Consider the following 27,559-nt stretch of genomic DNA (forward strand, 5'->3'; position numbering starts at 1 on the left):
GGCGCGGGGGGCCCGGCCGCGGGGCAGCAGGAGGAGCAGGACGACCAGGAGGAGGAGCAGCGCGGCCCGGGCGCGATGGACCAGTGCGTGACGGTGGAGCGGGAGCTGGAGAAGGTGCTGCAGAAGTTCTCGGGATACGGGCAGCTGTGCGAGCGCAGCCTGGAGGAGCTGATCCAGTACGCGGGAGGGCTGCGCAGGGAGATCCTGCAGACCGAGAGTACGTGCAGACCCCCCCGCAACCCCCTCTGCCCAGGGGACGCGGCCCCGCTCCTCCCTCCGGCGAGGGGAAGCCCGAGATTGGGGGCGTTATGGGCTGGACACCCCTGAAAACTTCGGGCTTCGTGGGCTGGGAGCCTCCCTGAGGAGAGCCCGGGCTCCAGAGACCCCGATCCTGAGGGGAGCCCGGGTTCCAGGGTCCCCCATCCTGAGGGGAGCCCGGACTCCAGGGACCCCCATCCTGAGGAGAGTCCCTGGTCCAGGGACCCCCATCCTGAGGGGAGCCCGGGTTCCAGGGACCCCCATCCTGAGGGGAGCTCGGGTTCCAGGGACCCCCATTCTGAGAAGAGCCTGTGTTCTAGGGTCCCCCATCCTGAGGGGAGCCCTTGTTCTAGGGACCCCCATCCTGAGGGAAGCCTGTGCTCCAGGAACCTCCATCCTGAGGAGAGCCTGGGCTCCTGGGACCCCCATCCTGAGGGGAGCCTGTGCTCTGGGGACCCCCATCCTGAGAAGAGCCTGTGCTCCAGGGACTCCCATCCAGGGACCCCCGTCCTGAGAAGAGCCTGTGTTCTAGGGTCCCCCATCCTGAGGGGAGGCCGGGCTCCAGGGACCCCCATCCTGAGCAGAGCCTGTGCTCCAGGGACTCCCATCCAGGGACCCCCATCCTGAGGAGAGCCTGTGTTCTGGGGTCCCCTATCCTGAGGGTTCTGTACCGGGGATCTTCCCCCGCAGCCCCCGCAGCTTTGGGGCGTTGTTGACAGGGAACATTTAAAAGGTGGGAGCAGGGGAGGTTTGTGTTGGGTATCACAAAAAGGTTTTTCACCCAGAGGGTGGCTGGGCACTGAGCAGGCTGCCAGGGCAGTGGTCACAGCAGAGTTTAGGGAGGTTTGGGACAATGCCCTGAGCCCCGTGGTGGCATTGTTGGCGCTGTCCTGTGCAGGGCCAGCAGCCGGACTCGCTGGTTCTGGTGGGTCCCTTCCAGCTCAGCATATTCCAGAATTCCCTGATCAGTCTCACCCTCCCGGGCCTCCTGGAGGGGTTTGTTTGTTCCCGGTCAGCAGCTCTGCTGTGCCCCTGTTGGGTTACAGGCGGCTCGTTCATCCCGGGGGGATACAGAGGAAATGGGGCAGAGCTGACCTGTTTGCTTCCCCCCTCCCCTCCCCGCCCCCGTTTCTTTTCAGTTTTTGTCTCTGTTCCTGTGTCCCTGAGCCGCGTTCCTTTGCTGGGCCGGCTTTGGCGGTGCAGCAGAGGTAAACAAGGCTCGTGTGTGTGTCACAGCTGATGCTGGGCACTTGCAGAGCTGTAAACACGGGGCGTTTCAGGCTTGCGAAATCCCGGGCACGGAGGTAGCGCCGCGTTTGCTGGAGTGGGAGGGAGTGCAGAGGCAGCTGAAGTGATTTACCCAAGGCCGTGCAGGAAGCGGGTGATGGCTCAGGGATTAAAAATAGGAACTTGCAGGCTCCTGAGAGCAAACTGTGACCAACTGTGCTGCTGCTCTGCTTTTGTTTTTGTTTGGGGGACATCGTGGTTGCCGTTGTTTGCCTGTGCAAATACAGGTGCAGAGCTCGCTCAGGAGTGTGGATAATTCCAGGAGCACAAGCACCAGTGTGCTGGAGCTGCCCTGTGTGTACCCAGAGGTTTCTGTAGAGAGCAGACGTGGAATTCTGATTGTGAGGGGTTTATTTGGGATGAAATAAGGCTTGGTGTTTTTGGCATTGTTTTGAACTGTGTTTCAGTAACTATTGTTTGTGCTGTTTGGAACAGCCTGGGCTTGGGCATTGAGGACAGTCACTAAAATATGTGTGTTCACAAACTGAGGTGCTGACCTTGCTGGAGAGCTGTGTGTGTCACCCTCATGCTGGTGTTGGTCTTTGTTGGGCTGTAAAGGTTTGGCTGTGACATTCCTGTGGCAGCCCCAGAGCTTTTACTCCCTTTATAATGAATTGAGGAGGTTCCAGTGTGTGATTCCTTCAGGATCCTCACTGGGTTTTCCATCCAAGTTGGATTTGGCCCTTTGTAATGAATTGAGGAGGTTCCAGTGTGTGATTCCTTCAGGGTCCTCACTGGGTTTTCCATCCAAGTTGGATTTGGCACTGTCCAGTGAATAATTTCAGCACTTACCAAGTGATGCTGTCCCAGAGGGCACATCCCAAATTGAGCTTTCTTTCAGTGAGTGCTCCAGAATGAAGCCAGTACATTGCTAATGCACCCTCAGACATCTGGGGACTCCAATTTTGGCATCTGAGGGTGAGCTGGATTCATAGGGGTCAAAATTCTTACTATTTTCTCTTTTCTTTAACATGTTATTTGTAACTTTCTGAAAAGAACAGGTATTTTCAGCTCTTACACACTGTCTTGAGGATTTCTGAAAATGGCTGGAATTGAAAGCAGCCAGGCACTTTAATGTGGAAGTCTGATTCAGGGCTATGAACTGCAGAAATCGGCTCCTAGCTGTAATTTCAAAGGAAAAAGGAAAGAGAAATGAAAGCCCTGAGTGCTGAAGAAGAGGTTAGGACAAGATCTGAGAGCAGAGATGGATGAAAAGACCTTGAATAGGCACTGGATAAAAAAGGAAGTGGGTGGAGAAGAAGAAACTATTAGAAACTGCCTTGGCCTCTAAACTGGTTTCCTTCTCCCCCACCACAAGTGTATTAAAATGTCTTGGGCTGATTTCATGTTACAGCCTGAGGGCAGAGCAGCCCTGTGCTCAGGCCTGTGAATGGGAAGACAAATTTGTTTTCCTTCTCTGTTCTGTTAATAAATCTGTCTTCTGGAGTGGCCAAGGATTGCATGTGCTTGGGTGGTGTAAGTGTGTGTGCCTGAGTGAACTTGGCACTGCCCTCTGCTCTGTGCTTGCTGCCTGTGGGCCAGTACATTGAATTGTTTTAATTGTGACTGTGCACACACATCACAGAGAGGAGCTCTCAGTCCTGTGAGCCCTGAATTACCAGGAGAGGTGGAATGGCTGCAGATTTTCTCCTGATTTAGTGCAAGTAGCTCAGAGTTTGGTTGGAGCAGAGGGAAAACCTCCTGCAGCTCTGATGGCTTTTCCTCTGCAGACATTTTCCTTGCTTTGCTGCAGCCGGCTTTGTGCTACAGTGTCAGGGACCAATAATTCACTTCTTTGCTTGGGGTAAAGCAGGCACCCATGTGGGTTGGTTGGGTTTTAGCTTCATGGCTTTCAGAAAGTGCATTTCAGCCTCTCTGTTTCCTGGGGAATGAGTATTTCCATTTTGCTTGTAGAAATCTCTGGCTGGTCATTTGGCCATGGCAAAATTCATGAGACAGTTACAGATCCTTCATGTTATTTCAAGTGTTTGTCATAAAAATTAATTAGCAACTGTCACCTTAGTTTTTTAAGATTTTCTAAGCCTTTTGATGTTGACATTCTTGTAGTGAACTTTCTCACACACTTTCTGTAAATAACTCATTGTTTTTCATTCCTTTATAAAAGAAGAGAAAGTTGATAGACTGTTAGTTTGACCTGTGTTATTACAGAGGTCTCACTGTCACCTTCCAATCCACTGTCACTTTTGTAAAACTATAAATATTGGAGTCAGAGAATAAAACTTCCCTTTTTTCCTTCACCTTGAGAGCAGTAGTGTGCTTGTGTTCTTTCGTGTTCGTCGGCGACATGGCAACTAAGAAATAATGATTCTTCTTGAAGTAATTTTGGGAGATGAACTTTCTGGAATAGTTGAGTAGTTGAGTGGAATTTTCAGTTTTAATTTGGGATGAATACAATCACTGAAATGAACTGTTTCAGTCCTGTTACTCCTCACTCATCTAGAAGAAAGCCACAGAACCCCATTAGCCTTTTGCCCAGGGATGATCCTTGGCTTCATGGGGCTGCAGGGAGAAAACAGCATGGTAAATGTTATTTTTGTTCTTAGAACCCATGGCTAATGCAGAAATGCTGTGGAAATTTGCCCTGGTGGGGCTGGGCAGGAGCTGTTGCTGCTCACAGGGGGTGGCTCAGTGTGTGACAGTGCCAGAGCAGCTTTCAGAGGGTGCAAGAAGGAAGGGACCTAGAAAAATGGCTGTGAAGTTATTATCTGCTCCCTGTGATTGCAGTTTTTTCTGGATTTCTTTGCTCTCTGCAGAAATTGGGCTCTAACACACTGCTGAACACAATGATGTGTTAAAACATGAAATCAAAAAGGAACAAACTTAAAAAGTGAACACGTTTTCCATAAAATCCTTCTTCTAAAGAGATATTTTGGTGATTTTGTTTTTTCACATGAAGGCTTTGAGTCTGGAATATTAGAAAGACATTCCTGAGCTCCTCTCCCACTTAAATTAACTTTCCCATGCAGTGGAAGGCTGCTAAGTCTGTGTCCCTAAAGGAAAAATTCTTCAACTTTGAGAAAGGAGAGACCTTCAGAGGTAAGACTGGAAGGGAGATTTTTCTTGTATTTTTAAATCAAAAGCAGGAAGAAAGAACTGAAGTAAAGCACCAAAAAAAAGTAATTTTTTTTTCTGACTCAAGCTTCTGAGTGATGTTTGAATCAAGGCGCAAAGGGTGGAAGCTGTGATGTGGTCAGGGCCTGTCAGCCTGTCCTGTTTGTTATTTCCTTCACAGAGTGGGTCATGCAGCAGTGAACCTGTTGGACATCAGCTAAGAAATGTCCCAGAGAATATTTCTAGAGAATAAATCTCATAGCAAGGTCCACAGAGTGGATGAGACTGCTTCTCATCCACTGAGGGGAACTGGGGGCTGTTCAGAGCTTCTGCCACAAGTCAGGGAGCAGAAGTTTCACACAGCTCAAACACACAGTCCAGTAGCAGTGAATGAATTATGAATTAATTGGGCCATCATTAATCCACATTTGCTTGCACCCTGAAGTTGAACCTGGTGTTCTCATGTACCTTTAGGGGCTGTCTGAAGAAAACTGATCCTGCAGTAGCTTCAGTGTCCTTCTGTTCTGTGCTTAGGGATTTGGGAACCGAGTGTTCCTTTGAGATGTTTATTCATCTGCTGTGACTGAGACACAGGAGACCTTTACATGAAATTTTTAAACTGTTGCACTTGTTCAGTGTTACTGTGCACCCAGCTGGATTCCTGATTCCACAGGAGAGTTTTCATACAGGTGAATTCCTGTACATCTGATTTTGCTTTGCAAATACTCTCTGGATTGCTTTTCTTTAATACCACTTTTTGTCTGTTGATGTTGTTGCATATTAAGAGATTTGATATTCCAGTTTTGCTGTAACAAAGTTGGTGATTTTCCTCTCTTTTGTCCAGATCAAGATGGGGACTTGTCGGGGACGATTTCACTTGTTATGACCCAGTGTTGTAAGAGAATAAAAGACACAGTGCAGAAGCTGGCCTCAGACCACAAGGACATCCACAGCAGTGTATCCAGGGTTGGAAAAGCCATTGATAAGGTATTTGTTTTGTGCTTTGACTGCATTATCACATTATAGCACAAAATTTAGATTTTTTCTACAATTAATCTGAACTAAATATTCTGTCAGCAGCAGAAGCCAAGGCAAGCCAGTGGGCAGCACAGTACTTGCTTTCAGAACTCTGCAGCCAGCCTGTTCCTTCTGGGACAGCTCAAATCTGATTTCTTACAGAACTGACCCTATAGATCCTACAGCATGTAGAAATATTTTGTGTTTTATCAGTTTAGCAAAATGTTTTCTTCAATGTGTGTCTCAGTAAGAAATACTGTTAGTTTTTATAAATGTGTATATATGTATTTCTAGCTGATTGTCAGCAGCAGGTAACTCTGAAGTGCCATTTTGCTGTGGCTGCCCCATCCCTGGCAGTGTTCAAAGCACCTTTGAGCAGTCTGGTCCAATGGGGAGACCCTGCCGTGGCAGGGGGTTGCACAAGATGTCTTTAAGGTCCAACCTAAAACATTCTGTGATCCTGTGAGACCAGAGAATTTTTTAAGAAAGGCATTTTGTACCTCTTACAGGGGTGTTACTGGTTTTGGGAGCTTAATTTTATAGCAGTGCTCTTAATGAGCAATAAAGGAGATTCAGCATCTCACAGTCTGTGTGTCTAAATAAGATAGGGCAGCTTATCTTTGGTGCTTTACATGTGAGACATCTGAATTCCAGGTTCAACAATAACTGGGATGTGAATGTTATTGTACCTGGTTTTGTAGGTAAATATTAACAATTCTTTGGAATTATACTGAAATAGTGCTTCATGTATACTTTCAGGCCATGCTTTTCTCTCCTTCTTCTCTTATATAAAAGTAATATATAAATTACTTCTATTATATATATTATATATTGTATATTGCATATTATATATTGTATATTGCATATTATATATTGTATATTGCATATTATATATTGCATATTATATATTATATATTATATATTATATATTATATATTATACATTATATATATTATGTATAATATATAAATTATTAGTTCTGTGTGCAGGGAGTCTGGTACTTGCTATCATGCACATTTTGTGGTAGCTTCACATTAGATTGTGTCTCTGGCAGGGTCTAAACATTTGTTCAGTACACAGCACTGATTTATCCTTTGAGAATCTCATTTCAACTTTGGTAGTAATGGTAATCTGCTAAAGCACAATGTAACAATAATGAGATGAAGAAACAAAGTACATAATGCTGCATTATTAGGCAGAATGTCCATGAAACTTGTATTTTTTGTTTATGTCTGACTGACCATCGTGGAGAGTTCAAACTTTGTACTAAAAGCTTTAATCCACACGTCACTCTTATCCAAAGCTTAAGGATTCATCTGTCTCAAATCCTTGCTGCAGTATCTAAACCAATTAACTAGAGTAAAATTCCATCCTCATTACCAGCTTGAAGCCTGAAATAAATCTATGTAATCTTGTCCTAAGTTTTTAAACTTTCCAATTCAGCCTTAGCAGGTGGACTGTGTACAAATACACCTCCAGGTTTAGCCATACTTTCATTTAAACCCTCTGAGGTAGAACAGCCCCAGGCTGTATGGAGAGGGTGTCAGTGTTCAGTGGAAATTGGTGAGGGTATTTCTTATAAGCCAAAGAAAAGGCTTACAAGCATAATGAAGCTTAGGCTTGAGTCTAATCTCCAAATTACTGCTCCAGTTGTCATGGGAATAGTTTTTCCAGTGTTCTGTTCTGCTGTTTTAAGTTTATGTAGTGTTTTTATTTGAAAAATAATAGATGTAAATAAAAGCATTTTGTAAAATTTCAGATATGTTGCTTGGTGAAATAGTAGAAAGGATCTCATTAATCAGCTCTGTTCCTGTTGCGTGTCAGAAGGGCTTTTTCAGTGAGGTCCTCAAAGATGAGCTCAGCTGGCTGTGTGCAGTGTGCCTGTTCCTCTGGATTTTCAACCTCACTTTTTGTCTGTGGTGTTTGCATTAAAATATTAAAAGCAGTGGGAGCTGCACCAGTCCCCAGTTCTGTTTATAACAAAGGATGTTGTTCTGGGAAGTTCAGAGCACAACTTAGGATTGCCTCCTTAAATATGTCCTTGGTGGATTTTTTTTTATTTTCCCCAGCTGTAGTATCTTAAAGGGCCTACTTTAAAATATACCTTGAAGTCTGGGCCTTTTTGTCAGATAAATGTGTGTAATGTTTAAATCCAGGTGGAATTCAGCATTTCCCTGAACTGTAACATTTTGAGCAAGTCTTCCATCTGTACCTAATGCAATTTCCCTGAGCTGTTGGAAGCTGCCAGCAAAGTCCTTGCTGGCACCAGAGTCCCAAACTGGAATTGCCCTCCCCCATCCCTTCACCGTAATGTACTTAAGCTTAAAGCAGTACAAGTAATTAAGTGTAATTGATGTAGGGAATTGATTCTCAACACATTCTGGTCAAAACCCTGCTGCTTCCAAAATAAAGCACTCATTAGAGTTTAAGGAAGCACAGCCCTTGCCTTGATTCATGAGGCTGGAGTTCTGTTTGTGTCACATGTAAGTCCTCACTTATTTTACAGACAGATTTACATCTCCAAACCACTGCTCATGGTCTTACCAACCCTGCCTGCTCAGACCCAGCTGCATGGCCTGGTTTGAGGTTGGGAAATGTGCTAATGCTGCTGCTCATTCCGTGTGACACAGCCACATGGCAGCTGCTGTTGCCTGTAGAATCAATAGACTTCCTATGTAGCAAGCTGGGATTGTGAAAGAACAACACACAGAACAAGAGGACACAGTCTCAAGCTGTGCCAAGGGAGATACAGGCTAGAATTAAGGAGGAAATTTTTCACAGAAAGAGTGGTCAAATACTGGAATCATCCACCCAGGGAGGTGGTGGAGTCACCATCCCTCGAAGAGTTTTGTAAAAGACTGGATGTGACACTTGGTGCCGTGATCTGGTTGAGGTGTTAGAACATGGGTTGGACTCGATGATCTTAAAGGTCTCTTCCAACCTAGAAATTCTGTGATTCTGTGAACTTGCTGCCATTGGCACTGTTATCTGCCATTGGCAATTTTGGGGTAAATTTCTTTTTTCCCCATATGGGACTGGGTTATACATAAAAAGTTTAGTTTGGTCAGTTTTTAAGTTATTGTAGTTGTGGTTTGTGAACTTGGCTGGGCCCTAGACTTGTCTGCCTGCAGAGTTCACTCTGCGAACCAGAAACCCTTAGAGCAAAATGAAGTTCAAATTTGGCATCAAATACATTAAATTCTGAAATGCCAGAGCTTTGTGTGTTGTTTGGAAAGTTTATCTAATAAGCTGAACTTCTTTTCATGGCAGTCCTATGTGGATTGCATGCTTCTGATCCATGAAAAGTTACCCTGTCTTCCAAAGAGCATTTTCTCCTTTGAAAGGAAATGTTTGCATCCAGATTTTCAGTATTGTAGTGGCAATTGCTCTGCTTCCAGAACTCGTCATTGCACTGTTGTTCAGCAGGTTGTTATCAGGTAGCTCATTCATCAGTGTCCCTGTAAATCAGTCACTCTTTGGAACGGTTTGAATTCATCTCCAAGCATGTTTGACAGGCTGGTAAATGTTTTCCCTCTAGGAGCACTCTGAGTAGTGGTTAAATGCCTTCATTTAGGAAAGTAGATGGAGTAAAGGGTAGTTCCTTCCATTTCCCCCCTGAATTTTATATCTGTAATAAGGCAAACATTTTAATCCAGTCTTTGTTTTGGGACAGCAGCCTTTTGCCTAAGTTAGTGTTCATTTCATGTAAAAACTTGTGTAGGAACACACTAAAAACCTGTACTGAGCATCATTTAATTGTGCTGCTGTGAAGAATGGGGCTACATAAATACAGACTCTCTGCAAGTTGAGCTTTCTATTATGTGTAAACAGATTGAACAGAGAAGATAAACAAATATTTTATTTGTATTTTGGGTAAGAATTCAGAAGGGAGGAATGCACAAAGTAATCTCAACTAAATAACTGAGGAATAAAACTCCTTAATCATCATCCTCCTTCATATCCTGTTGTTGTGAGTAACATGGAGGGTTGTATGTTGGTTGAAAAGGTCCAGTTTGTATTTGTGAGCATCTTGAAGTCATCACATTCTAGCACTTATTGGTAATGTGCTGTACATTGTATCATTAGTGTATTTAGCACATAATTCTGTACAGTTTGGCCCCAGGCTTGCAAATTAGGCTCTTAAAAAAGATGTGTTCCTCAGGAGTACTAACTGACACATGGGTTACTTTGTGTTTTTTGGGTTTTAAGCTTTCTGGAGTTTTTAACTTGCAGAAATGCTTTGAACTGCTGAAATCTTATTACACCCCCCGTGCTGTCAGTTAGCATACTGTTAGCATTTACAAAACAAAACCGAGAGTTGTAGTCACCAGCAGATCCTTCATGCCTGACAGTTGTGAAATATATAAGCCAAAGGCAAGTGATAATTTTTTCTGACATGTGGCAGTCACTCACTGTAATCTGTGCAATCAGTTCCTAAAGCTCCTCGGGACCCAGAGGAGGCAGAGCTGTAGAATCCCACATTTAATACAGACCTCAGAATCGTTTAAAACTAACTAAAAAAAGATTATTGGAATGAGAACCTGGCCAAGACTGAGTTGGTCAGAGAATGACTGAGGTCCTCAGGTTGAATGATGGGACTTGATAACTTTTCTATGTGACTTGGAAAGATCTAATGGTGGGGTTTGTAAGGGCTGGTAGGTTTGCTGTTTCAAAAGAAAATGAGCATTTTGAGGTAATTAGTTTCAGCATCTCTGCCCCTGAGCAGTGAGAATGATGTGATCATGTTTGAGGCACAGGTGCATCTTCACTGGTTGGTAACTGCCCAGAACTGTCCAGTTTCTGCTTAGGGGATTGTGTCATTGCTAGGACTTGGAATTGCATGAAGAATAACTTCTAGTCAATTATTTTTAGATTAAAGATGATCTCCACCCTGGAAAAGAGGTAACAAATGTGAGGTGGTGCATTCTGAACCCTGTCTTATATCCTTAGTGCTCTGTTAGTGGATTTGTTTGTGTTACCTGCTGGTGGTGGTTGGACACTGAGAGCAGAGTCAGCAAAGCTGATGAATCTTTAGGGATTTGACTGATCAGCACAAATAAGAACAGTATTATCAAGATGTTAAGTTTTTCAAGATACAGCTTAGAGGTGAACAGCATGACAAGGAGTTACAGGTTAAGACACCCAAGTGAGAATGTTATTAAATGTGTGCCATGAATCAGTGGCAATAATGTAAATGCTCACCTCGCTCCACCATCTCAGAGAGGTGGAAAAGTCAGTTTGGCAGGCTGAGGTTGATGTTTCACTGAGAGCTTGCTGAGAGCCTGAAGGAAGCAGTGGCTTTGGAGCTGTGTGGGCAGGGATGAAAAGGCTGTCCCTTTGTCATGGTGACACAGAGCAGCATCAAAGGGGATGTGGAGGTGCTGATGAAGGAAATTAGTAAGTGGTGAGTAACAGGAAGGTGCAGTGTGAAGTTATCTGTGCATGGGACAATAGCTGGTACCAGCTGGGTGTTATCTGCCCTGCCTGCTGGGACAAAAACCTGTGTTTGTGTGAGGCTGCTGTTCCCGTGTTGTGCAGAGCTGTGGATCCTCACAGCTCCTCTGAAGTTCCTTCTTGGGAGAGAGGTGTGGTCACCAGAGCAGGCAGCAAGCAGTGCTCTGGCTTCTAGACTGTTTATTTTGCAAGGGGCTTCTTTTAAGCAGTGGGTGAGACTTTTTATTAAAACTAACCTGCTTGCTCTGATCATAAAATGTGTTAGCAGTTAAAAATCCTGGTTTATATCTTGGATTAGAATAAATGTTGCTCTCCTGCTGCCAAGAGGCAAAGTGCCAAGCAGTGCCAAGTGTTACCAAGGAGCCAGTGTGACAATGTCTTCAGTTATTCCTGGAATATGTCCCTAGGCCACTGGCCTAAAAATACATGGCACTGGGATCAGCTGGGTTAGTTCTAAAAAATATCTCTTGGATCTTCAAAGCTCAGCCTGTTGTTGGGATGTTGGGGTCATCAGAGATTTGGATTTTGTTGTTTGGATGTGGGGAGAAGTGACTTTTTTGCTCTCTCAGCATTGCTTAGTTCCCAGATATGTAAAAAATCCTGAAATTAAAGCATTACTTGCAATTTGGTGTGCTGAATTGACAGAGACACATTGATGACTCTGTCTTGATTCTAATGTTGGTGTTTTTGTGTTCTGTTCTCTAAACATTTTCAGGTTTCATATATGGAAAGAGCCATTTCTACAGATACTTCCTTCAGAAACCCATCATGGACTCAAACCCCTTTATTAGCTAATTAGATTTCTAACTTTCTAGTTAAACTTGTAACTTGTTGCTGTAATTCCTTGCAGTGAATAATATTCAGACTTGAAAGGAGCAAGCTAAAAGATTTCTTCTTTTAGGTAATGAGGGAAGCTGCCATGTATTTATTTCTCTTTGGAGATAATTGAGGGCCAAGTGAGTAATAGGCAGAAGGCATCAGGGTGGAGCCACAGGTGTCCTGCAGGATTACAGAGAAACGGTGTGGGCTGGTTTGTTGCAGCCTATTAACTGTTCATTTGTGTCTTTCAGAACTTTGACTCGGACATCAGCAGCGTGGGGATAGATGGGTGCTGGCAGGCTGACAGCCAGAGGATCCTCAATGAGGTGATGGTGGAGCACTTCTTCAGGCAGGGAATGCTGGATGTGGCTGAGGAGCTCTGCCAGGTAACAACAAGTTGGGGTGTTGGAGGTTGTTCACTGAGGAAGATGAAGCTTTGTCTGAGCTTCCTCATTTGAATGTTTCAGGTGAATATTTAAACTGTCAGCCAACTCATTGTTTTTCGTGCTTTAACTAAAAAGTGCCCTTTTGTTTTTTCTTTTCAGGAATCTGGTCTGTCAATAGATCAAAGTCAAAAAGAACCATTTGTGGAGTTAAATCGAATATTGGAAGCATTAAAAGTTAGAGTTTTGAGACCTGCACTAGAGTGAGTCCCCTCATTTATTTTCCTCACTTTTTTAAAAGAATGCTTTTAACAGTTCTTTAGTTTTTTCACTTTCAATCCTCTCTTTAGCGTATTCTGATGTGTCCCTGCTTGTCCTTTGAGAGGGGTAGTGAGTGAATTTACTGAGTGGATCTTTCCTTTTCCATCCCTTCTGTGTCACTCCCCATGGGAAGTGATTACCTGAGGGTCTCTTTCTTAGATTAAGGGTTCACTTGAATCACTTGTGGTGCTGCTTTAAGGAAGAAACATCACTTGGAGGAAAAGTTGTTGGCCAATGATGATGCTTGACTTTCTGTTGGGTCATTGGTAACCTTATTTTAAGAGGTCCCATTGTGAAGGATACCAGGACTTATTAAAGGTGTTGGGTTCCATGAAGCCTTTGGGGTGAGCAGAACAAAGTTCTCACTTGTCCTTCAGTCACCCTCCCATTCCAGACAAGGGACCAGAGGGTGGGAAGAGCCTGGGGTGGCAGTGTTGTTAATGAGATTCCTCCTGAAAAAACAATAAGAAACCCCCTGAAACCCCTCATCCTGTTTTTTTTTAAACTTTTCTAAACTTAGGTTGCTCTCAAAAGTAAGAAAAAAAAAATCGAAACACAAAAACCAACCAACCAAACAAAACAACCTAACCAACTTTAAAGTGACCTTTTAAAAATAAAAACAGTGAAACTGAAACAAATTCAAATTTTGTCTTTCATTCCAGATCATAGATCTTATACTTAAGATAGAATTTTTTGCATTATTCAGTTAAGCATATTAATATTAATATTAAGTTAATATTTCATATTAACAACACTTTCTGTTCCCTTTTGCATGAACCAACATAGGTGTGTCAATTGAGCATTACTGGCATCTAAACTGAGTGCAGGGACACTCTGATATTCAAACCCTGGTGTTCATTGACTAAATCCTGGGTAATGCCTCTGGGTCATGCAAAGTTTGACCTAAATAGTTGGGCTTTGAATCTAGTTACCCAGGTGGAGAGCTGGGGTGGTTTATTGCTGTTGAATTGGCTAATTGAAGGGAAGCAACACTGATATTACAGCTGAAACAAGATTTACTGTCAGCTACACCACATATATCTTGTAGTTCAAATAATAGCAGAGCTGTGAAGGGTAATCCCCGAGGAGCAGTAACTTGCTGTTATGAGTGTTCCCTTGAAATCTCTAAATTCATTTCAGCTCCAGTTTGCAGTGCTTTAGGCCTTACTCATTGCTACTGAGTTGTATCATGTAGTTTCTGCAATGTGTTAAATATTTTTCAAACAAAGGAGAAGGCATGGTCGTCCCTCAAAGGAATTTTTATTTTCCAGCTGCATGGGCAGACAATGGGGTGTATTGTCAGCACAGTTTGTGTGTTGCCCTACCCCTCCCCATCCTATTTCTGTGTATAATGTTTATTCTGTTTCAACTGGACAGTGCAAAAGCTGTCTGCCTCTCCTGGCTGCTGCTGGGCACAGAGGGGCCTTATTTACAGTGGGGCTGCTGATGTAGAAGCCATGGCTCTGGGGAGGAGATCAGCATGTGACAAATTGTCATGGTTTGAGCTCTCTGGCTGAGGGGGTTCCCAAGTTACAGCCAAATCTTTGAGCCTCCAAGTAATTTCCACAGGACCTCACACAGAGGCCCAACCTGGGCTCTGAAGGGCCAGAATACACCCTGAAAAATAACTGCATTTCTTTTCCCATCACCAAACCACAGTGAGAAATGTCACTGGAAGTTAATGGGATCTTGCAGGTACACAGAGATTACACAGCTCAGAGTGCAAGGCAAGATTAGGCCACTACAAAAGTCAACTTCCACATCCCACAAGGGAAAACAAAAAAGTTATGGCCAGTCACATTCTATTTAAATCTGAAAGGTCCTATTTTGAAGTGTTGAAATTTGTATTAGGAAGAAAACCTGGATAACAAATACAGTTAGTGTCTTTTTTTTTTTTTGAGACACAAATACTAATTTCCATCACCTCAGCAGGGTTTGAAAGTCTTTTCAAAAAGTCATTAATTTGACAACTCCCTTCCCATGGCAGTGACCAGGAGCCTGCTGTGTTTGTTTTGTTTCCAGCACTGAGTGAAGCTGAGCACAGACAGGAAGTGCTGGCAGAGCCAGAGAAACTGGTTGGCTTTTAATCCCCGCTTTTCACAATTTTACAGAATTGCTGATGTTTTGAAGGTATTTCCCTTTCATTTCCTGGCAGACACAAGTGTTCAGGAGGAGGGATAGAAACCAGTGCTGTGTGAAAGTGGCACTGTGCTCCTTGGGCTAAAATTGGCACCAGTGAATAAAAGTTCAGCCTGGAACAGCCCCAGACTGGCCCTTTGCAGGGTCAGGCTGCTCACAGTGGTGTTGAGGCAAAATGTCACACAGGGATGATTAATTACAGTCTCCTGAAGCAGGACATGGAGTATAGCAGGTTTTATCCACGCAAAATTGTGAAAAGCGGGGATTAAAAGCCAACCAGTTTCTCTGGCTCTGCCAGCACTTCCTGTCTGTGCTCAGCTTCACTCAGTGCTGGAAACAAAACAAACACAGCTGGCTCCTGGTCACTGCCATGGGAAGGGAGTTGTCAAATTAATGACTTTTCAAAAGGACTTCAAAACCCTGCTGAGGTGATGGAAATTAGTATTTGTGTCTCAAAAAAAGACCCTAACAGTATTTGTTATCCAGGTTTTCTTTCTAGTACAAATTTCAACACTTCAAAATAGGACCTTTCAGATTTAAATAGAATGTGACTGGCCATAACTTTTTTGTTTTCCCTTGTGGGATGTGGAAGTTGACTTTTGTAGAGGCCTAATCTTGCCTTGCACTCTGAGCTGTGTAATCTCTGTGTGCCTGCAAGATCCCATTAACTTCCAGTGACATTTCTCACTGTGGTTTGGTGATGGGAAAAGAAATGCAGTTATTTTTCAGGGTGTATTCTGGCCCTTCAGAGCCCAGGTTGGGCCTCTGTGTGAAATGACTTGGAGGCTCAAAGATTTGGCTGTAATTTGGAAAAGAGATGCTCTCTTCTCTTCTGCCTGTAAACAACAAGTTGCACAGGTCCTGGTATTTGCTGGGTCCTTTGGGGTATGATTTAAACTTAATTTAATCTTTAGGTTTTGTTAAATTCATTTTAACATCTAAATCCCATGTGGGAGCTGAAGGGAATCCTGTGTACCCGTGGTTTGCAAAGCACAGTGTAAACTTTAAAAAAATTCAGATGGATTTGAGTCTCAGAAGTGAAAATGACTGGGTGTCATTTGGAGAAGAGGCAGGAAGACAGGTGATGTGATTACTGATAATTTTGGGCAGTTGTAGAGAATATGTGGATTGAGTGTTTCAAACCTCCCTTGCTGGTTTTTTGTTTTTCTGTTGGAAATGGGAACAGCATGTCCCAGACTGAGCACCTCAGGCCTTGCCTCTGTGGTTGCTTTCTTCTGATACAAATTTGTGCTGCCACTCAAAGACCTAAAAATGGAAAGCCTGCCTAAAAGCTAATTTGGAAAAATAGACTCGACCTCAGCAAGATGAAGTACTCTGTCATGTGGGTGCAAATATTGGCAGGGAGAGGATGGAGGCTCTTTTGATGCAATAGAGATTAATATCTCTTTGTGGACTGGTCTTAGTGTTTATTTATAATAGATTTTGTCCTTCATCTGCTTATTAGTCTATGGTTGTTAACCTCAGGCTCTTGTTTTTGTAGCTGGGGTTGTACTTTATTGCCATAATATCCTGTTTAAACTGTGCCCACTGATCATAAAAATACAATTATACCCCCCCAACTTATGAAACCACCCCAAAACCCACTCAGCACCCATGGTTAGTGAGTGTGCTCTTCACTCCTTCCTGGTGGACATGCAGGAAAATCTGGAACTGCCTGAAATTGGGGACAGTAGGGCTTGTTTTCAGTTCAAAGGCTCCATTTTCCACTGTTTCCTACTGAAAGGTTACTGTGTCTGTACAAAGCCTTGCCAGGGAAGTCAGGCTCCTGATACTTCCACCACAACAAATTGAAAGTGGATACTTGCTCATTAATGCTACATCCTAATGCTGACTTGCTTTGAAAGCCTTCCCAATACAGTGAGAATGCTTAATTTTCTCATTTTAGTATTGATTGAAAAGAAGCCTCACGTACCCTGGGTTTTTTAAGGAGCACAGGCTTCCTCACTTCCTTGCTAAAAAGTGAAAAGCTTTTTGCTTAATAGGGCCCCCACAGTGAAAATAGTAGAACTAATTAACACTAATGAGAAACAGATGTACTGGAGGACATTGAAACTTGAGGTTCTTAAGAGAAAGATTGGATTGATTTAGGCCTGACTAAATGGAATCAAGGGAAAAAAAAACCAGCACCAAAATAAACCTAGAAAGGGATGGATAAATTCTAAATAATAAAGAAAAACTTCTATAAAATGCTTTGAAAATTTCAGTTCATTTTACTCTCTGTATGTTTAAGAATTCTTTCATGTTATTTAGGAGCCAAACATTAGTGTTGTCATGGTGAAAGAGACACAGAAAATGAGAAATATTTTTATTATCCAGGTTGAAAATAACACAGAAAGCAAAGTTTAAGCAGGGTAAAGTGTAATATTTAAACTGATTTCCTTCCCTACTGTGAGATCTTGATAATGTGGTCCCATAGATGCAGTTCCCTCTCCAGGGCAACAGATCACACACACAAACACAGTGCCTTGGACATGTTTGGTGTATGAGGACGTTGGAAAATGTTCTTGGTCAAACTTCTTGACATGCAGCTGAAGAGCTGTCAGTAATTGTTAAGATTTAGAGTGCTATTAATTGAAATACAATAGACTTGAGCTATTTCTGCCTTACATTCTGTAATTTAGTCCTGTCTTTCAAGCAGTGAACGTTGAATTTTGCAGTGCTCAACCTCTACAGCAGCACCAGCATTAACATCGTCCACATTTTGTGCTCCACCACTTGTAAAGGGCCTTGCCATTTTCTGTGCTCTGTGGAGGCTCTCAGAAGTTGAGGGAGCAGTCCCACTTTCCTTGGAATAGATGTGGATAATAGATAATTGCAGTGATTTCATGTGCTGTGGGCTCACATTGAATTGCTCTGGTGTCACGTCCCATTGTGCCTCCTCGCTCTCGCAGGTGGGCGGTCTCCAACAGAGAGATGCTGATGGCACAGAACAGCTCCTTGGAATTCAAGCTGCACAGATTGTATTTCATCAGTTTATTGATGGGTGGCACTGCAAATCAAAGAGAAGCACTGCAGTATGCGAAAAACTTCCAGCCCTTTGCCCTGAATCATCAGAAAGGTACATTTTTGGTCACATTAAAGCATTGGGGTATAGCACCTTGCAGTAAAACATGTTCCAAATATGTTTTACTCCACTATTTTCAGTTTGTTAAAGGGTAAAACTTGTTCCAAATATGTTTTACTCCACTATTTTCAGTTTGTTAAAGGGTAAAACTTGTTCCAAATATGTTTTACTCCATTATTTTCAGTTTGTTAAAGGCTTCTTTTTGGATTTATCATGTATAACCCAGATCCTTTCAATTACAATTATCTTCTTTCTTCTTTTTTAAGAGGACTCAGAAATAATACCTGAATGATTGCACATTTGCTTAAATTTAAGGTTTTTGACTCTTTAAATAAAATGTAGATTACATCTAGAATAGGCCTGCTGCCAGAGTCAAGTGCTAAAAATGCAGAGGAATGTTCTTGGAATAGTCATCTGCTATTTTCTGCTGCGTGGGGTAATACAAAGAGAAATTCAACTTTTGAAAAATGGAGATCATGTGAGTTAAATGAACCCTCTCAAGCTGAATCCAACAAAGCCTATTTTTTTAGGGTACTGTGTGTGTCAGAAAGCTCACAAAAAACCAAACCTGCTAGAAGCAAACTCCCAGGCAGCACACCCTGGCAACTCCCCAGCCAAAAAGTAGCAGGAGTGGAGCTCTCCTGGCTGTCATGGCTGTCATTGTTCGTGTGTATCTGCCCGTTTTCCATGTGAAAGCTCCAGCTGCAGACCCCGTCTCCTGTTTGTTTACAAACTGTGCTGTTGCTGCTCCCTCGCAGATATCCAGGTTCTGATGGGCAGCCTGGTGTACCTGCGGCAGGGCATCGAGAACTCGCCCTACGTTCACCTCCTGGATGCCAACCAGTGGGCTGACATCTGTGACATCTTCACCAGGGATGCCTGTGCTCTCCTGGGGCTCTCGGTGGAATCCCCTCTCAGTGTTAGGTATGCTGCTTTTCTCTTGCTTTTGAGACAGGTGCTACGTGGTTTGGTTCCTGGTTTTTGTTAAGGACAAAAGAAATGACTTTTTGACTAGCTTGCCTTAAATGCAGGGTATAGTTACAATTAACAAGTCTGCAAAATTAAAAACCAGAGGTTCCTGTGCTGGACTTTACCCTGCACCACTGCAGCTCAAGAGGAAGCATTCCTGGGTGGAATTTATCTTCCATAGCTTAGACATAACTGCTAAAGATGGGGATGGCAATCAGCCAGTTATTCCCACAACAAACGTGTGACAGCTGTCCCTGCTGTTCAGCTGAAAAATAACCCTGAAAATGTGGCCATGATTCCATCAGCATTTCATAATTTTGTTTGTTTTTTTGGCTTTTTTTTCCCCACACATTACTAGTCATCTTCTTAAAAGAATGCTTAACAGTTATGTTGTGGTTTCAGCTGCTAAAATTTCCAAATTGTCTGCTGGGCCTCTTTTGCAAAGAAGGATGCACTTTTAAACTCAGTAGCTAATCTGACAAAATGCAAATCTGTAGGAGGCTGTTGGAAATATGAAGAAAACCCAACCTAATCTCGTTCTAGCTTCTTTGAAGATAAAACAGATTAGCTGCTATTTAGCCTTTGCATGTCAGTTCCCCCAGTACACTCCCCTGATGTTCTCATTTTCATTTAAAATGTTGAACAGAAAATGAATTATATGTGTCTTTCTAGGCTGGATTTGGTACTTAGCAGAAGCTTCACTGCTTTGGGTTTTTTGTTTGTTTTGGTTTTATTTTTTCTTTTTACTGTTTCCATTCACTATTGTTAGACTTCTGTGCTTGGTTCAGAGCTCTCACATTGTTAAGCCTTCTGCTTTTCCTGTTTGTACCTCAGTCACAAAATACAACAGAAACAACAAAGGGAGCACTTCAGACTAATTATTTTTCTACCATAATCTTTCAAGTTTCAGTTGGATTATTTTATAGGTATTTAAAGCTTAAATGGTTTTTTCATCTTCCTCTTGTTTCATGCAAATAACCAGCACTCCCTTAGATTTTCGTTGCTCATGCACTGATGCTGCAATGCAGTTTTCACAGCACATGGCCAAGAGACTTTTGGTGATGTGGAAAATCCCTGTTCCTGATGTTTGGAGTGGTGGGACATCTGCTCTGCTCCTGGTGTGGAATTGATTGTGCTGGAATGTATTTACTGTATAGGTGCTGTTGATGCTCTTGTCATAAACAGGACTGTTCTCAACTGGTGTGACCTTGGAGAGCTGCAGGTCCTTTAGGAACTAAACAAGCTTGAAGTGAAATCCCTGCTGTAAAATATTTTGCTTTATTGAACATGAGTAGAGGGCACTTTCCTAATGCTGATTGGCTTCTCCCTGTACAGACCTCATGGTCTAACTTATTGTGTGGAGACAGCAGAAAAACTCCTGTGTTATGGAGGTTGTGGTTTGGGGTCTTGAAGGACTACAGGAATTTGAATTTACTATTGACTTGAGTTTTTGTATTCTGAAAGGGCTCTTCAGAGATGTTTTCACACAAATGCTATTTGTTAGACTTCTCACAGGGTTAACGCAAGTTATACTCTGGGCTGAATTAATAAAAAAGCAAAGTGTAAGGGTTAAAACAGCCAGGAGGTGAGGGATAGAATTTATTTATATGTGTGTGTGTGTGTGTATGTATATATATATGTGTGTGTATATATATGTATTTTAGCATAGGCAAGAGATCCACAGGTTTCACATGGAGGAAAGGCATGACTTATGCAGACAATAAAACTTGCACAAGTAGTAAAATAATCTGCCAAACAAACAGAGCAGGCTGATAGCAAGGTCAAATCCTGTTTCTGTTGCTGGTGGTTTCCAGTACTGTCATTTGAATTAAATCCATCAGCTCATCTGTTAATTCATGGCAAACTCTGTCATACTTTCTTTTGTAAAATACTGAAATATTTCCAAATAATGTGCTACGTTCTGGTAGTGGGTAAATCCCAGAGGAGGCTGAGCTGTTTGTTGGGACACAGACTTTGGGCAGTTTTATACTGCTGTTCTTGTCACAGGCCCTGCTTTCCTCCCTTTCCTTACCTACCTGCTTTTTCTACATTTCTTTTCTTGGTTTAAGGTGAGGGTGGAAAGACACGTTTCTTTACATGATAATTATGTATAATTAAAGGATTATGGGTTGTGTGTATGTGTGGGTTACATGGAAACTCTTGTGCTGCACATACTCCACCATAGCTGAGAGCAACCTCCTGTATCAATTAATGTGATGTCTTCCTCCTGTACAGCTCAAAATCAAAGTGGGTGGTAGAAGAAATCAATTCATTATGAACCTCAGAGGAGGGATTAACTGTTGTTTTCTGTCCAGAATGTAGTACCTGAGGGCCCAGCCTAAAACACATGGATGACTGATAACCTGCCCCAAATTCTTGCTTGTTTGTACTTCTAAGCTCCCTCCAGGTATAACAGGATGTAAATGAAAAAATACAACAACCTTGTCTCCCAGTTAACCTTTAAAATAGAAATGTGACAAGTGTTGCTTTCCTAACATGCACCTCATATTAACATGTCCTTTTCCTGCAGTTTTTCAGCAGGTTGTGTAGCCTTACCAGCTCTAATCAACATCAAGGCAGTAATTGAGCAAAGGCAGTGCACAGGGGTGTGGAACCAGAAGGATGAACTTCCGGTGAGTGGGGGCTGAGCTACCCCTGGGGCAGATTTCTGACAGCAAATGTTGTTTTCAGGTTTGTTTTGTGCTGCATGTTTGTGCTGGATGTTTTACATGGCCACCACCTCCAGCAGCTCTGGGGTTTGGGGCTCACAGACACCCCCAGACACTGAGCCAGGCAGCCCCACAGGCTGCCCCAGACACAGCACTGCCCTCAGCAGCTCCCACACAGGACTCACCTGCCAGCCAAGATCCCTTCCTGCTCCTTGGCTGGAAATGATTGCCATTCACCAGTGCAGACACGTGCTGTGAATCTCATGGATCCTCAATTACAGCATGACCCCCCTAGCCCCCTTTTGCAGCTTTTCCTCCTCAGTCTCCTTCCCCTGCACTTTCCTCCTACAGTTCATATAGTTCTACTGATCCCCTCTCCTCAGAGACCCTCAGGGTTAGATTTGTGTCTGTTGCAGAGTCCAGGTTTGGTTGCAGTTTCTTGATGACCTCTCAAGGTTGTTTCTTGTTATTATCTCCATTATTTTAGTCCATCAGGTTTGTACCTCTGTTTTGTTTGTTGCCCCTCCTTTCACTTCTTATCCCCTTTCACATTGGAAAGGTCATTGATAAATGACCTTAAAGAAACTGATGCTCTCACTTTCCACTTTCCCAGAGATGTTTCTGTATAACTGGGAAGAAAATGGATCCCACAGAGACACATTCACTTCCCCTAGCTAGGCTTGAGCTCAGTCCAGGGCTTGCTTTGCACTGGCTCTTTACCAGGCAGACAGGAGATGAAAGAATTACTGCTGCATCTGGGGACACAGGAGCTGGGATCCAGTGCATTATGCTTCCAGCACATCTCATTTAGATCAGTTGAAATGAAGTTCAGTTGTTATGAAACCCCAGTTTCCCTTTATAGCTCTTGCCAAGCGTGTGCAGCTCTCCAGTGACCTGCTCCTGATTTGGAAAGGAAACTTCTTTAGTGCAAACTGGGCATGAACTGAGTTAGCCTCTTCCACTGCAGCTGGAAGAGATTCATTTCTAGAGTAAGGAGTGCTGAGTTTTCTCCCTGCTGTGCTTTCTGTAATGCTGAGAGTGTAACCTCTGAGTGTGACAGATTCCTGCCTTGCTGTCCAGCCAGGGAGCATTTGGAAAAAGATTCCTGTCTGATGCAAATCAGTTAATAATACACTTATTAACTGATTGCATTTTAAACTGAAGGGTCTCTAGTGTCCTCTGCTAATGCAGTATGGGGGTGGGAAACCTTATTTTCCTTGTACAAAGACAGATTAGGTAGCATGAAAAGGTCACATTGTCAGGTTTTGTTGAAGGTTAAACCTTTGAACAGAGGACTGCTCAGAGCCAGGTGAGCTCTGGTGTGATTTTTGTACTTCTCAGTTAATTACTGAAGTCACAGACCTGTTCTTCTCTGTTATATGTCCCTTTTGGAAATAATTTTGTACTGATGGCAAGAGTTGTGCTGCACAAGTATCTTCTGTGTTGGTACTGAAAATTAGTGATTGTGATATGCTTCATTATTCACATGACAGGAAGGTGTTGGCAGAGCCTTTCAAGAAGCTGTTCAACATGAATATAGTCAATCCAAGAGTTTTTCTCTTTTTTAATTTTCCCCCTAAAATGAAATCTATAAACTGCTTTTTATTTCCTAGCCAGTGAGTTCCAGAAAGTCTTGATGGTTCACCAGCTCAGTTTTCCTGCCAGGACATAGATTTACAACAAAATTTGCACTTGTCCCTTGGCAGAATATGCTGTTTTGTTGTTACTCCCCATCCCCAACATAAATCACCCTTTTAAGATCACAATTAAGTTTTTTTTTGGCTGGGAAATTGTCAGGCATCCACACAATGGATTTTGTTGCTTTCACAGCTGAATTGTGAAATCTGTTAAGTAACTGCCATGACCTAAAGGGGTTTTATCTAGAAATATAATTTCCTGAGATAAATTATGTTCATTTCTTTCACAGATTGAAGTGGACCTCGGTAAAAAGTGCTGGTATCATTCAATATTTGCCTGTCCCATTCTTCGTCAGCAAACAACAGATAATAACCCACCTATGAAATTAGTCTGTGGTCATATTATATCCAGAGATGCTTTGAATAAAATGTTTAATGGCAGCAAGTAAGTACCATTCTTTTATTTCAAACAACATAGAGATAAGAACACATCTTAAGACTAGAATACTGTGTTTTGGGAAAACTGAGTTCATAATTATGTGATTGGTGGAAGCTTGTTAATCTTAATCTCATAAACTGGGTTGGTGCACTGGAGAAGAGCATAATAAACCCTGTGATGCTGTTGAAAGTGAGCTTGCATGAAGGAATGCAGCAAGCAGAGTAATTTTTCACTTTGTTGCCACCATTGTGTTGTCTTAAATTCAAACTGGAAGGCTTTACACACACAGTTTTTCCTTGGGAGCAAAGTTAGTAATGCATGAAAAATCTGTTGAAAAATAAAATTAAGCCTCTGGGGGAAATATGGCTTAATAATTGAGCAGAGAGGGGAATTATAACTGTGGAAATACTCCTCCTTAGATATCTGTGGGGTGCTTCAGGCTTTTGGAGAGAAGGAAATGGGAGAGACAAATCTCTACAGATTTTCTTGAGGAAGAACAGTGGTTGTTTGGATTAAATATACAGCTTCTGTGGAGGCTGTCAGCTTAATTTAGAGCTCTAAGTCATTCTGGGAAATCCAGTGTGAAAATAAGTGAGGCTATGAATGAAAATGTCAAGTGATGTTTGCATTCTGTGCCCTGTTAGAAAAGCCTTAAGGGATGCCTTTGTGGGTGACTTTGGGTGACTTTAGCCATTTGAAGCTGTAAACTTGCTGCTGCATCATTCCTGTCCCTGATCACTCATTCCTGGTGCTGTCATTGATCAGTTTTACTGACAGCACAGCTCTGACAAATTAACTCTGGAGGGGTGGGTGGGGGGAGAAGGTAAAATGCCCAAATGTAGGAGATGGGGAGCAAAATGGATCAATGCTTCAAAATAGGGTCAATTTCTTCAAAAAGAAGAAATATTGTAAGTAGGTGGGATTGGCTGAGAGACCTCAGCAGGGAGAGCAGGCTGACCCTTCAGTCAGAGCCTGCAGGAGCTGATCTAAGTGGGAAATCACAGCATTTTGGGAAGCAGACACTAAAATGAACTGGATATTGAGGAAGCCACAGTGAGAGCTACCAGCTGATTTCAAATTTCTGCAAGGCCAGGCTGGGTGGGTCTGGTGGAGTGTGTCCCTGCCCTTGGCAGCAGGGTTGGAATGGGATGGTCCTTAAGGTCCCTTCCAGCCCAAACCATTCTGTGATTCTACAATGCAACAAGCAAATCCACAAGTAGGAATAATAACTACAGAGAAATTGCTCTTTATGATAATTTAATAATTTAGGGGCTTGTGGGTGAAAGGTGAGAGACTATAACTAGAACGGGAAGCATGGTAAGTTCTCTCTCAGCTAAAGGTGACTTTTGATGGGGCCAGGTAAAGTGTTGTGACTTAAGAGTGCAATTGTTTCCTGCTGCAGAGGGACAGCTCAGTGCCTTTAATGCTCTGTTGTCACACATTGCCCCACTTCTAACACATTGTCTTTGTCCCCAGGTTAAAATGCCCCTATTGTCCAATGGAACAGAGCCCTGGAGATGCCAAACAGATATTTTTCTGAAGAAAAGTTACATTATGCAGTTTGTAAGTGACACTCTGGATTTCAGGTGCATTTCAGGAGAAGTAAAACACTCTTGTTCCCTTTTATGCAGCAGACTGAGGACTCCTATGTTTGTATAAGCTAATGCTACAGAAACTTTGCCAACATTTAGTATATACATACCAAGTGGAAATGCTACAGAAATATTATTACCATAGGGCTCTACTATACTCTTGGTCTCCATACCTGATCAAGTTACTACACCAGCAGTTGTCATTCAATGCAGGTTTTTGTACTTAATTATATGGTGACTTTTTACTTTTTAAAAGCAGAAATTGATCACCCCCATTTGTTTAATATTCTTCCTGCTATTATTCTGTCATTTTATTGATAACTGTCATCTTAGAGAACGTTTGTGGACAAAGTTTTATTTCCTGTAATGTGTACATAATTAAAGGTAAATACTTCAGAAAAAAAAAAGTTTGATAAATTGAATAGTCGTTATAAAACTAATTTGTATTTTTTTCGCTGAAAATGCTGTGATATATTCTGAGTTTTTCTTTCAAACATTTTTTCAACTTTTACATAGAATTCAAAGTAAATGTGCATATATATAAAGTATATAAAATATATAGCCCCAAGGGGCTACCTGTTGAAATGCATCACTAATTTATAAGGGTGATGTGTGGCTGAACTGCAGCTGGGGCAGAGAGGAAATAGGAAATCCTGTTCCTCTGGTTTCACGATTGAAAAGCGTTTGTGTAAGAGAACATTCAATAAATTCTGAAGTGGAAATGCTTTTAGTTGATGACATTTGCTCTCTGGCCTTTGTAGTCATGTTCTTTGAACTTTGTATTCAGGATTAGGCTATAAATGTCATGTTGCTGTATAGTTTAATAGTCATTATAGTGTGCTATTTATAAACAGTTATCAAAACCAAATAAATTGTAGAAGTATTCATTGTTAAATGGGGGGAAAAGCATGTTCTGATGCAATCTACTGATCACAACTCTGCACTTGGCAGAACTGGGCCCTACATCATATATTAGGAGGTAGCAAGTTTTCTGTAGCTTGAGAACACTTTGCTTCTAGCCTTGTTTTTGTAGTAGAATATTACTGCCATTGCCACTTTCTCTGCTAAATTTGTCATATTGTTGACTAGGTAAATTTGTACTCATAACGGAGACGTAGATCACGGCAGTTAAATCTTTTTTAGTGTGCATATATTTGTATTTATTGCACTGTCCTATAGTAGGGCAAGCAGCCATAAGGCATGCAAAGCTACATGTAAAATTATATTTCTGTATTGTGTAGTTAAACAAACAGCAACCAACCAACCCCAAGCTTGTGTGGTTGAACACTGACACACTGGTTGAATGCACTAGCACAATGCACTACAGACTGAAGACCGTCTTTGGGAAATCTACACCTTTTGAATTTGTCTGTCACCTGATTGGAGAGACTGAGTCGGACTCTTGTGGGATCAGTGACAATGGACAAACCTACAGAGACATTATAAAGTGAGGAGCGAGTCAAGGCACACAAATTTTAAACTTCAGATGTGTTTGATACATGTGAAAAAATGCAGGTGTGTGATTTTCTGCAAAACTTCCGTTGTATTCACACTGAGTTCCAAACAGCCGCGTTACCAAGTGGTGAAATCAACAATAAACGGGTGAGGATATTATTTTCCATGTAGGCTTCCTAGTCTTGCTGAAATTGCTTTTAATATTTGCTTTTGACTGGAATTCCTTAATGCTTTGGATCTATATGAAATGGCACATGAAGTATTTAAAAACCCAACAATCCCAACAATAACAAACCCCCACACAGCCAGCCTGAAGTATGAGTGCTGCATCTTTCTGTGTTACACTGATGGTATTTTAGCACTGCTGTGAACACCAGTAAATGTTGATAGCTTAGAGCCCAAGGATGGAACAGCTATTAAATGGAAATAGGCTACAGATTCACCTTGGTTATTAAATATCATGTTATGGATCCATAGCTTATTCAAAACCTCTGTTTTCACCAGATCATTGCCATTCTTTCCCTGTCTGACTTAAAAATCCTTGCCTGCAGTTGTGCAGCTCCACCAACAGATGCTGCTCACGGTTCAGTACTGAGAGTGTGTGCTCACCCTAACAGGAGGCTGTGCTGGGCATTTGGGAAGCAGTTCTGCACTTTGGTTGGCACAAATAATCCAGTTTGCCCTGTGAAGTCATGTGGATTCTCTCCTGCTACTGCCTGCTGTGCTCCTGGTAACTGGAGAGCAGGCTTGCAGGGGAAGAGTGAATAAAACTCTGTGGTTTCCATAGCTAAAGTATAGTTGGCATCTGGTATGTGTGCAGTGTCCCTAGTGGGGTGGGAATATCCACAGTAAAAAATGGATTTGATTTTGAAGCTGCAGTGGGACCTGTGATGCGTCTCCATTTCACTTTTGGAGCAGAGTGTGAAGCCTTGGACTGGTCCCTGAAGTAGCCCTGTGTGTCCC

The 27,559-nt window shown here is 42.5% G+C and overlaps 1 protein-coding gene across 1 annotated transcript; it reads left to right on the top strand.

Moving 5' to 3' along the window:
- Positions 1-26,766, top strand: RMND5A (required for meiotic nuclear division 5 homolog A). Its single transcript, XM_054293288.1, has 9 exons — positions 1-217; positions 5,462-5,604; positions 12,159-12,293; positions 12,453-12,553; positions 17,663-17,829; positions 18,594-18,759; positions 21,335-21,437; positions 23,401-23,555; positions 25,026-26,766. The coding sequence occupies exons 1-9, from the start codon at positions 76-78 to the stop codon at positions 25,087-25,089; spliced, it is 1,176 nt and encodes a 391-aa protein (XP_054149263.1). The 5' UTR covers positions 1-75; the 3' UTR covers positions 25,090-26,766.
- The last annotated feature ends 793 nt before the right edge of the window (positions 26,767-27,559 follow it).

This window comes from Melozone crissalis, unplaced genomic scaffold (assembly GCF_028551555.1).
Source record: "Melozone crissalis strain CALT ecotype California unplaced genomic scaffold, PUWL_Pcris_2 ptg000132l_1, whole genome shotgun sequence".
Taxonomy (NCBI): Eukaryota; Metazoa; Chordata; class Aves; order Passeriformes; family Passerellidae; genus Melozone; species Melozone crissalis.

Coding starts and splice junctions, on each gene's coding strand:
- RMND5A (XM_054293288.1), top strand. CDS start 76: ATGGACCAGTGCGTGACGGTGGAGCGGGAGCTGGAGAAGGTGCTGCAG. Junction 5,605..12,158: donor TTGGAAAAGCCATTGATAAG/GTATTTGTTTTG, acceptor TGTGTCTTTCAG/AACTTTGACTCGGACATCAG. Junction 12,554..17,662: donor GTTTTGAGACCTGCACTAGA/GTGAGTCCCCTC, acceptor TCGCTCTCGCAG/GTGGGCGGTCTCCAACAGAG.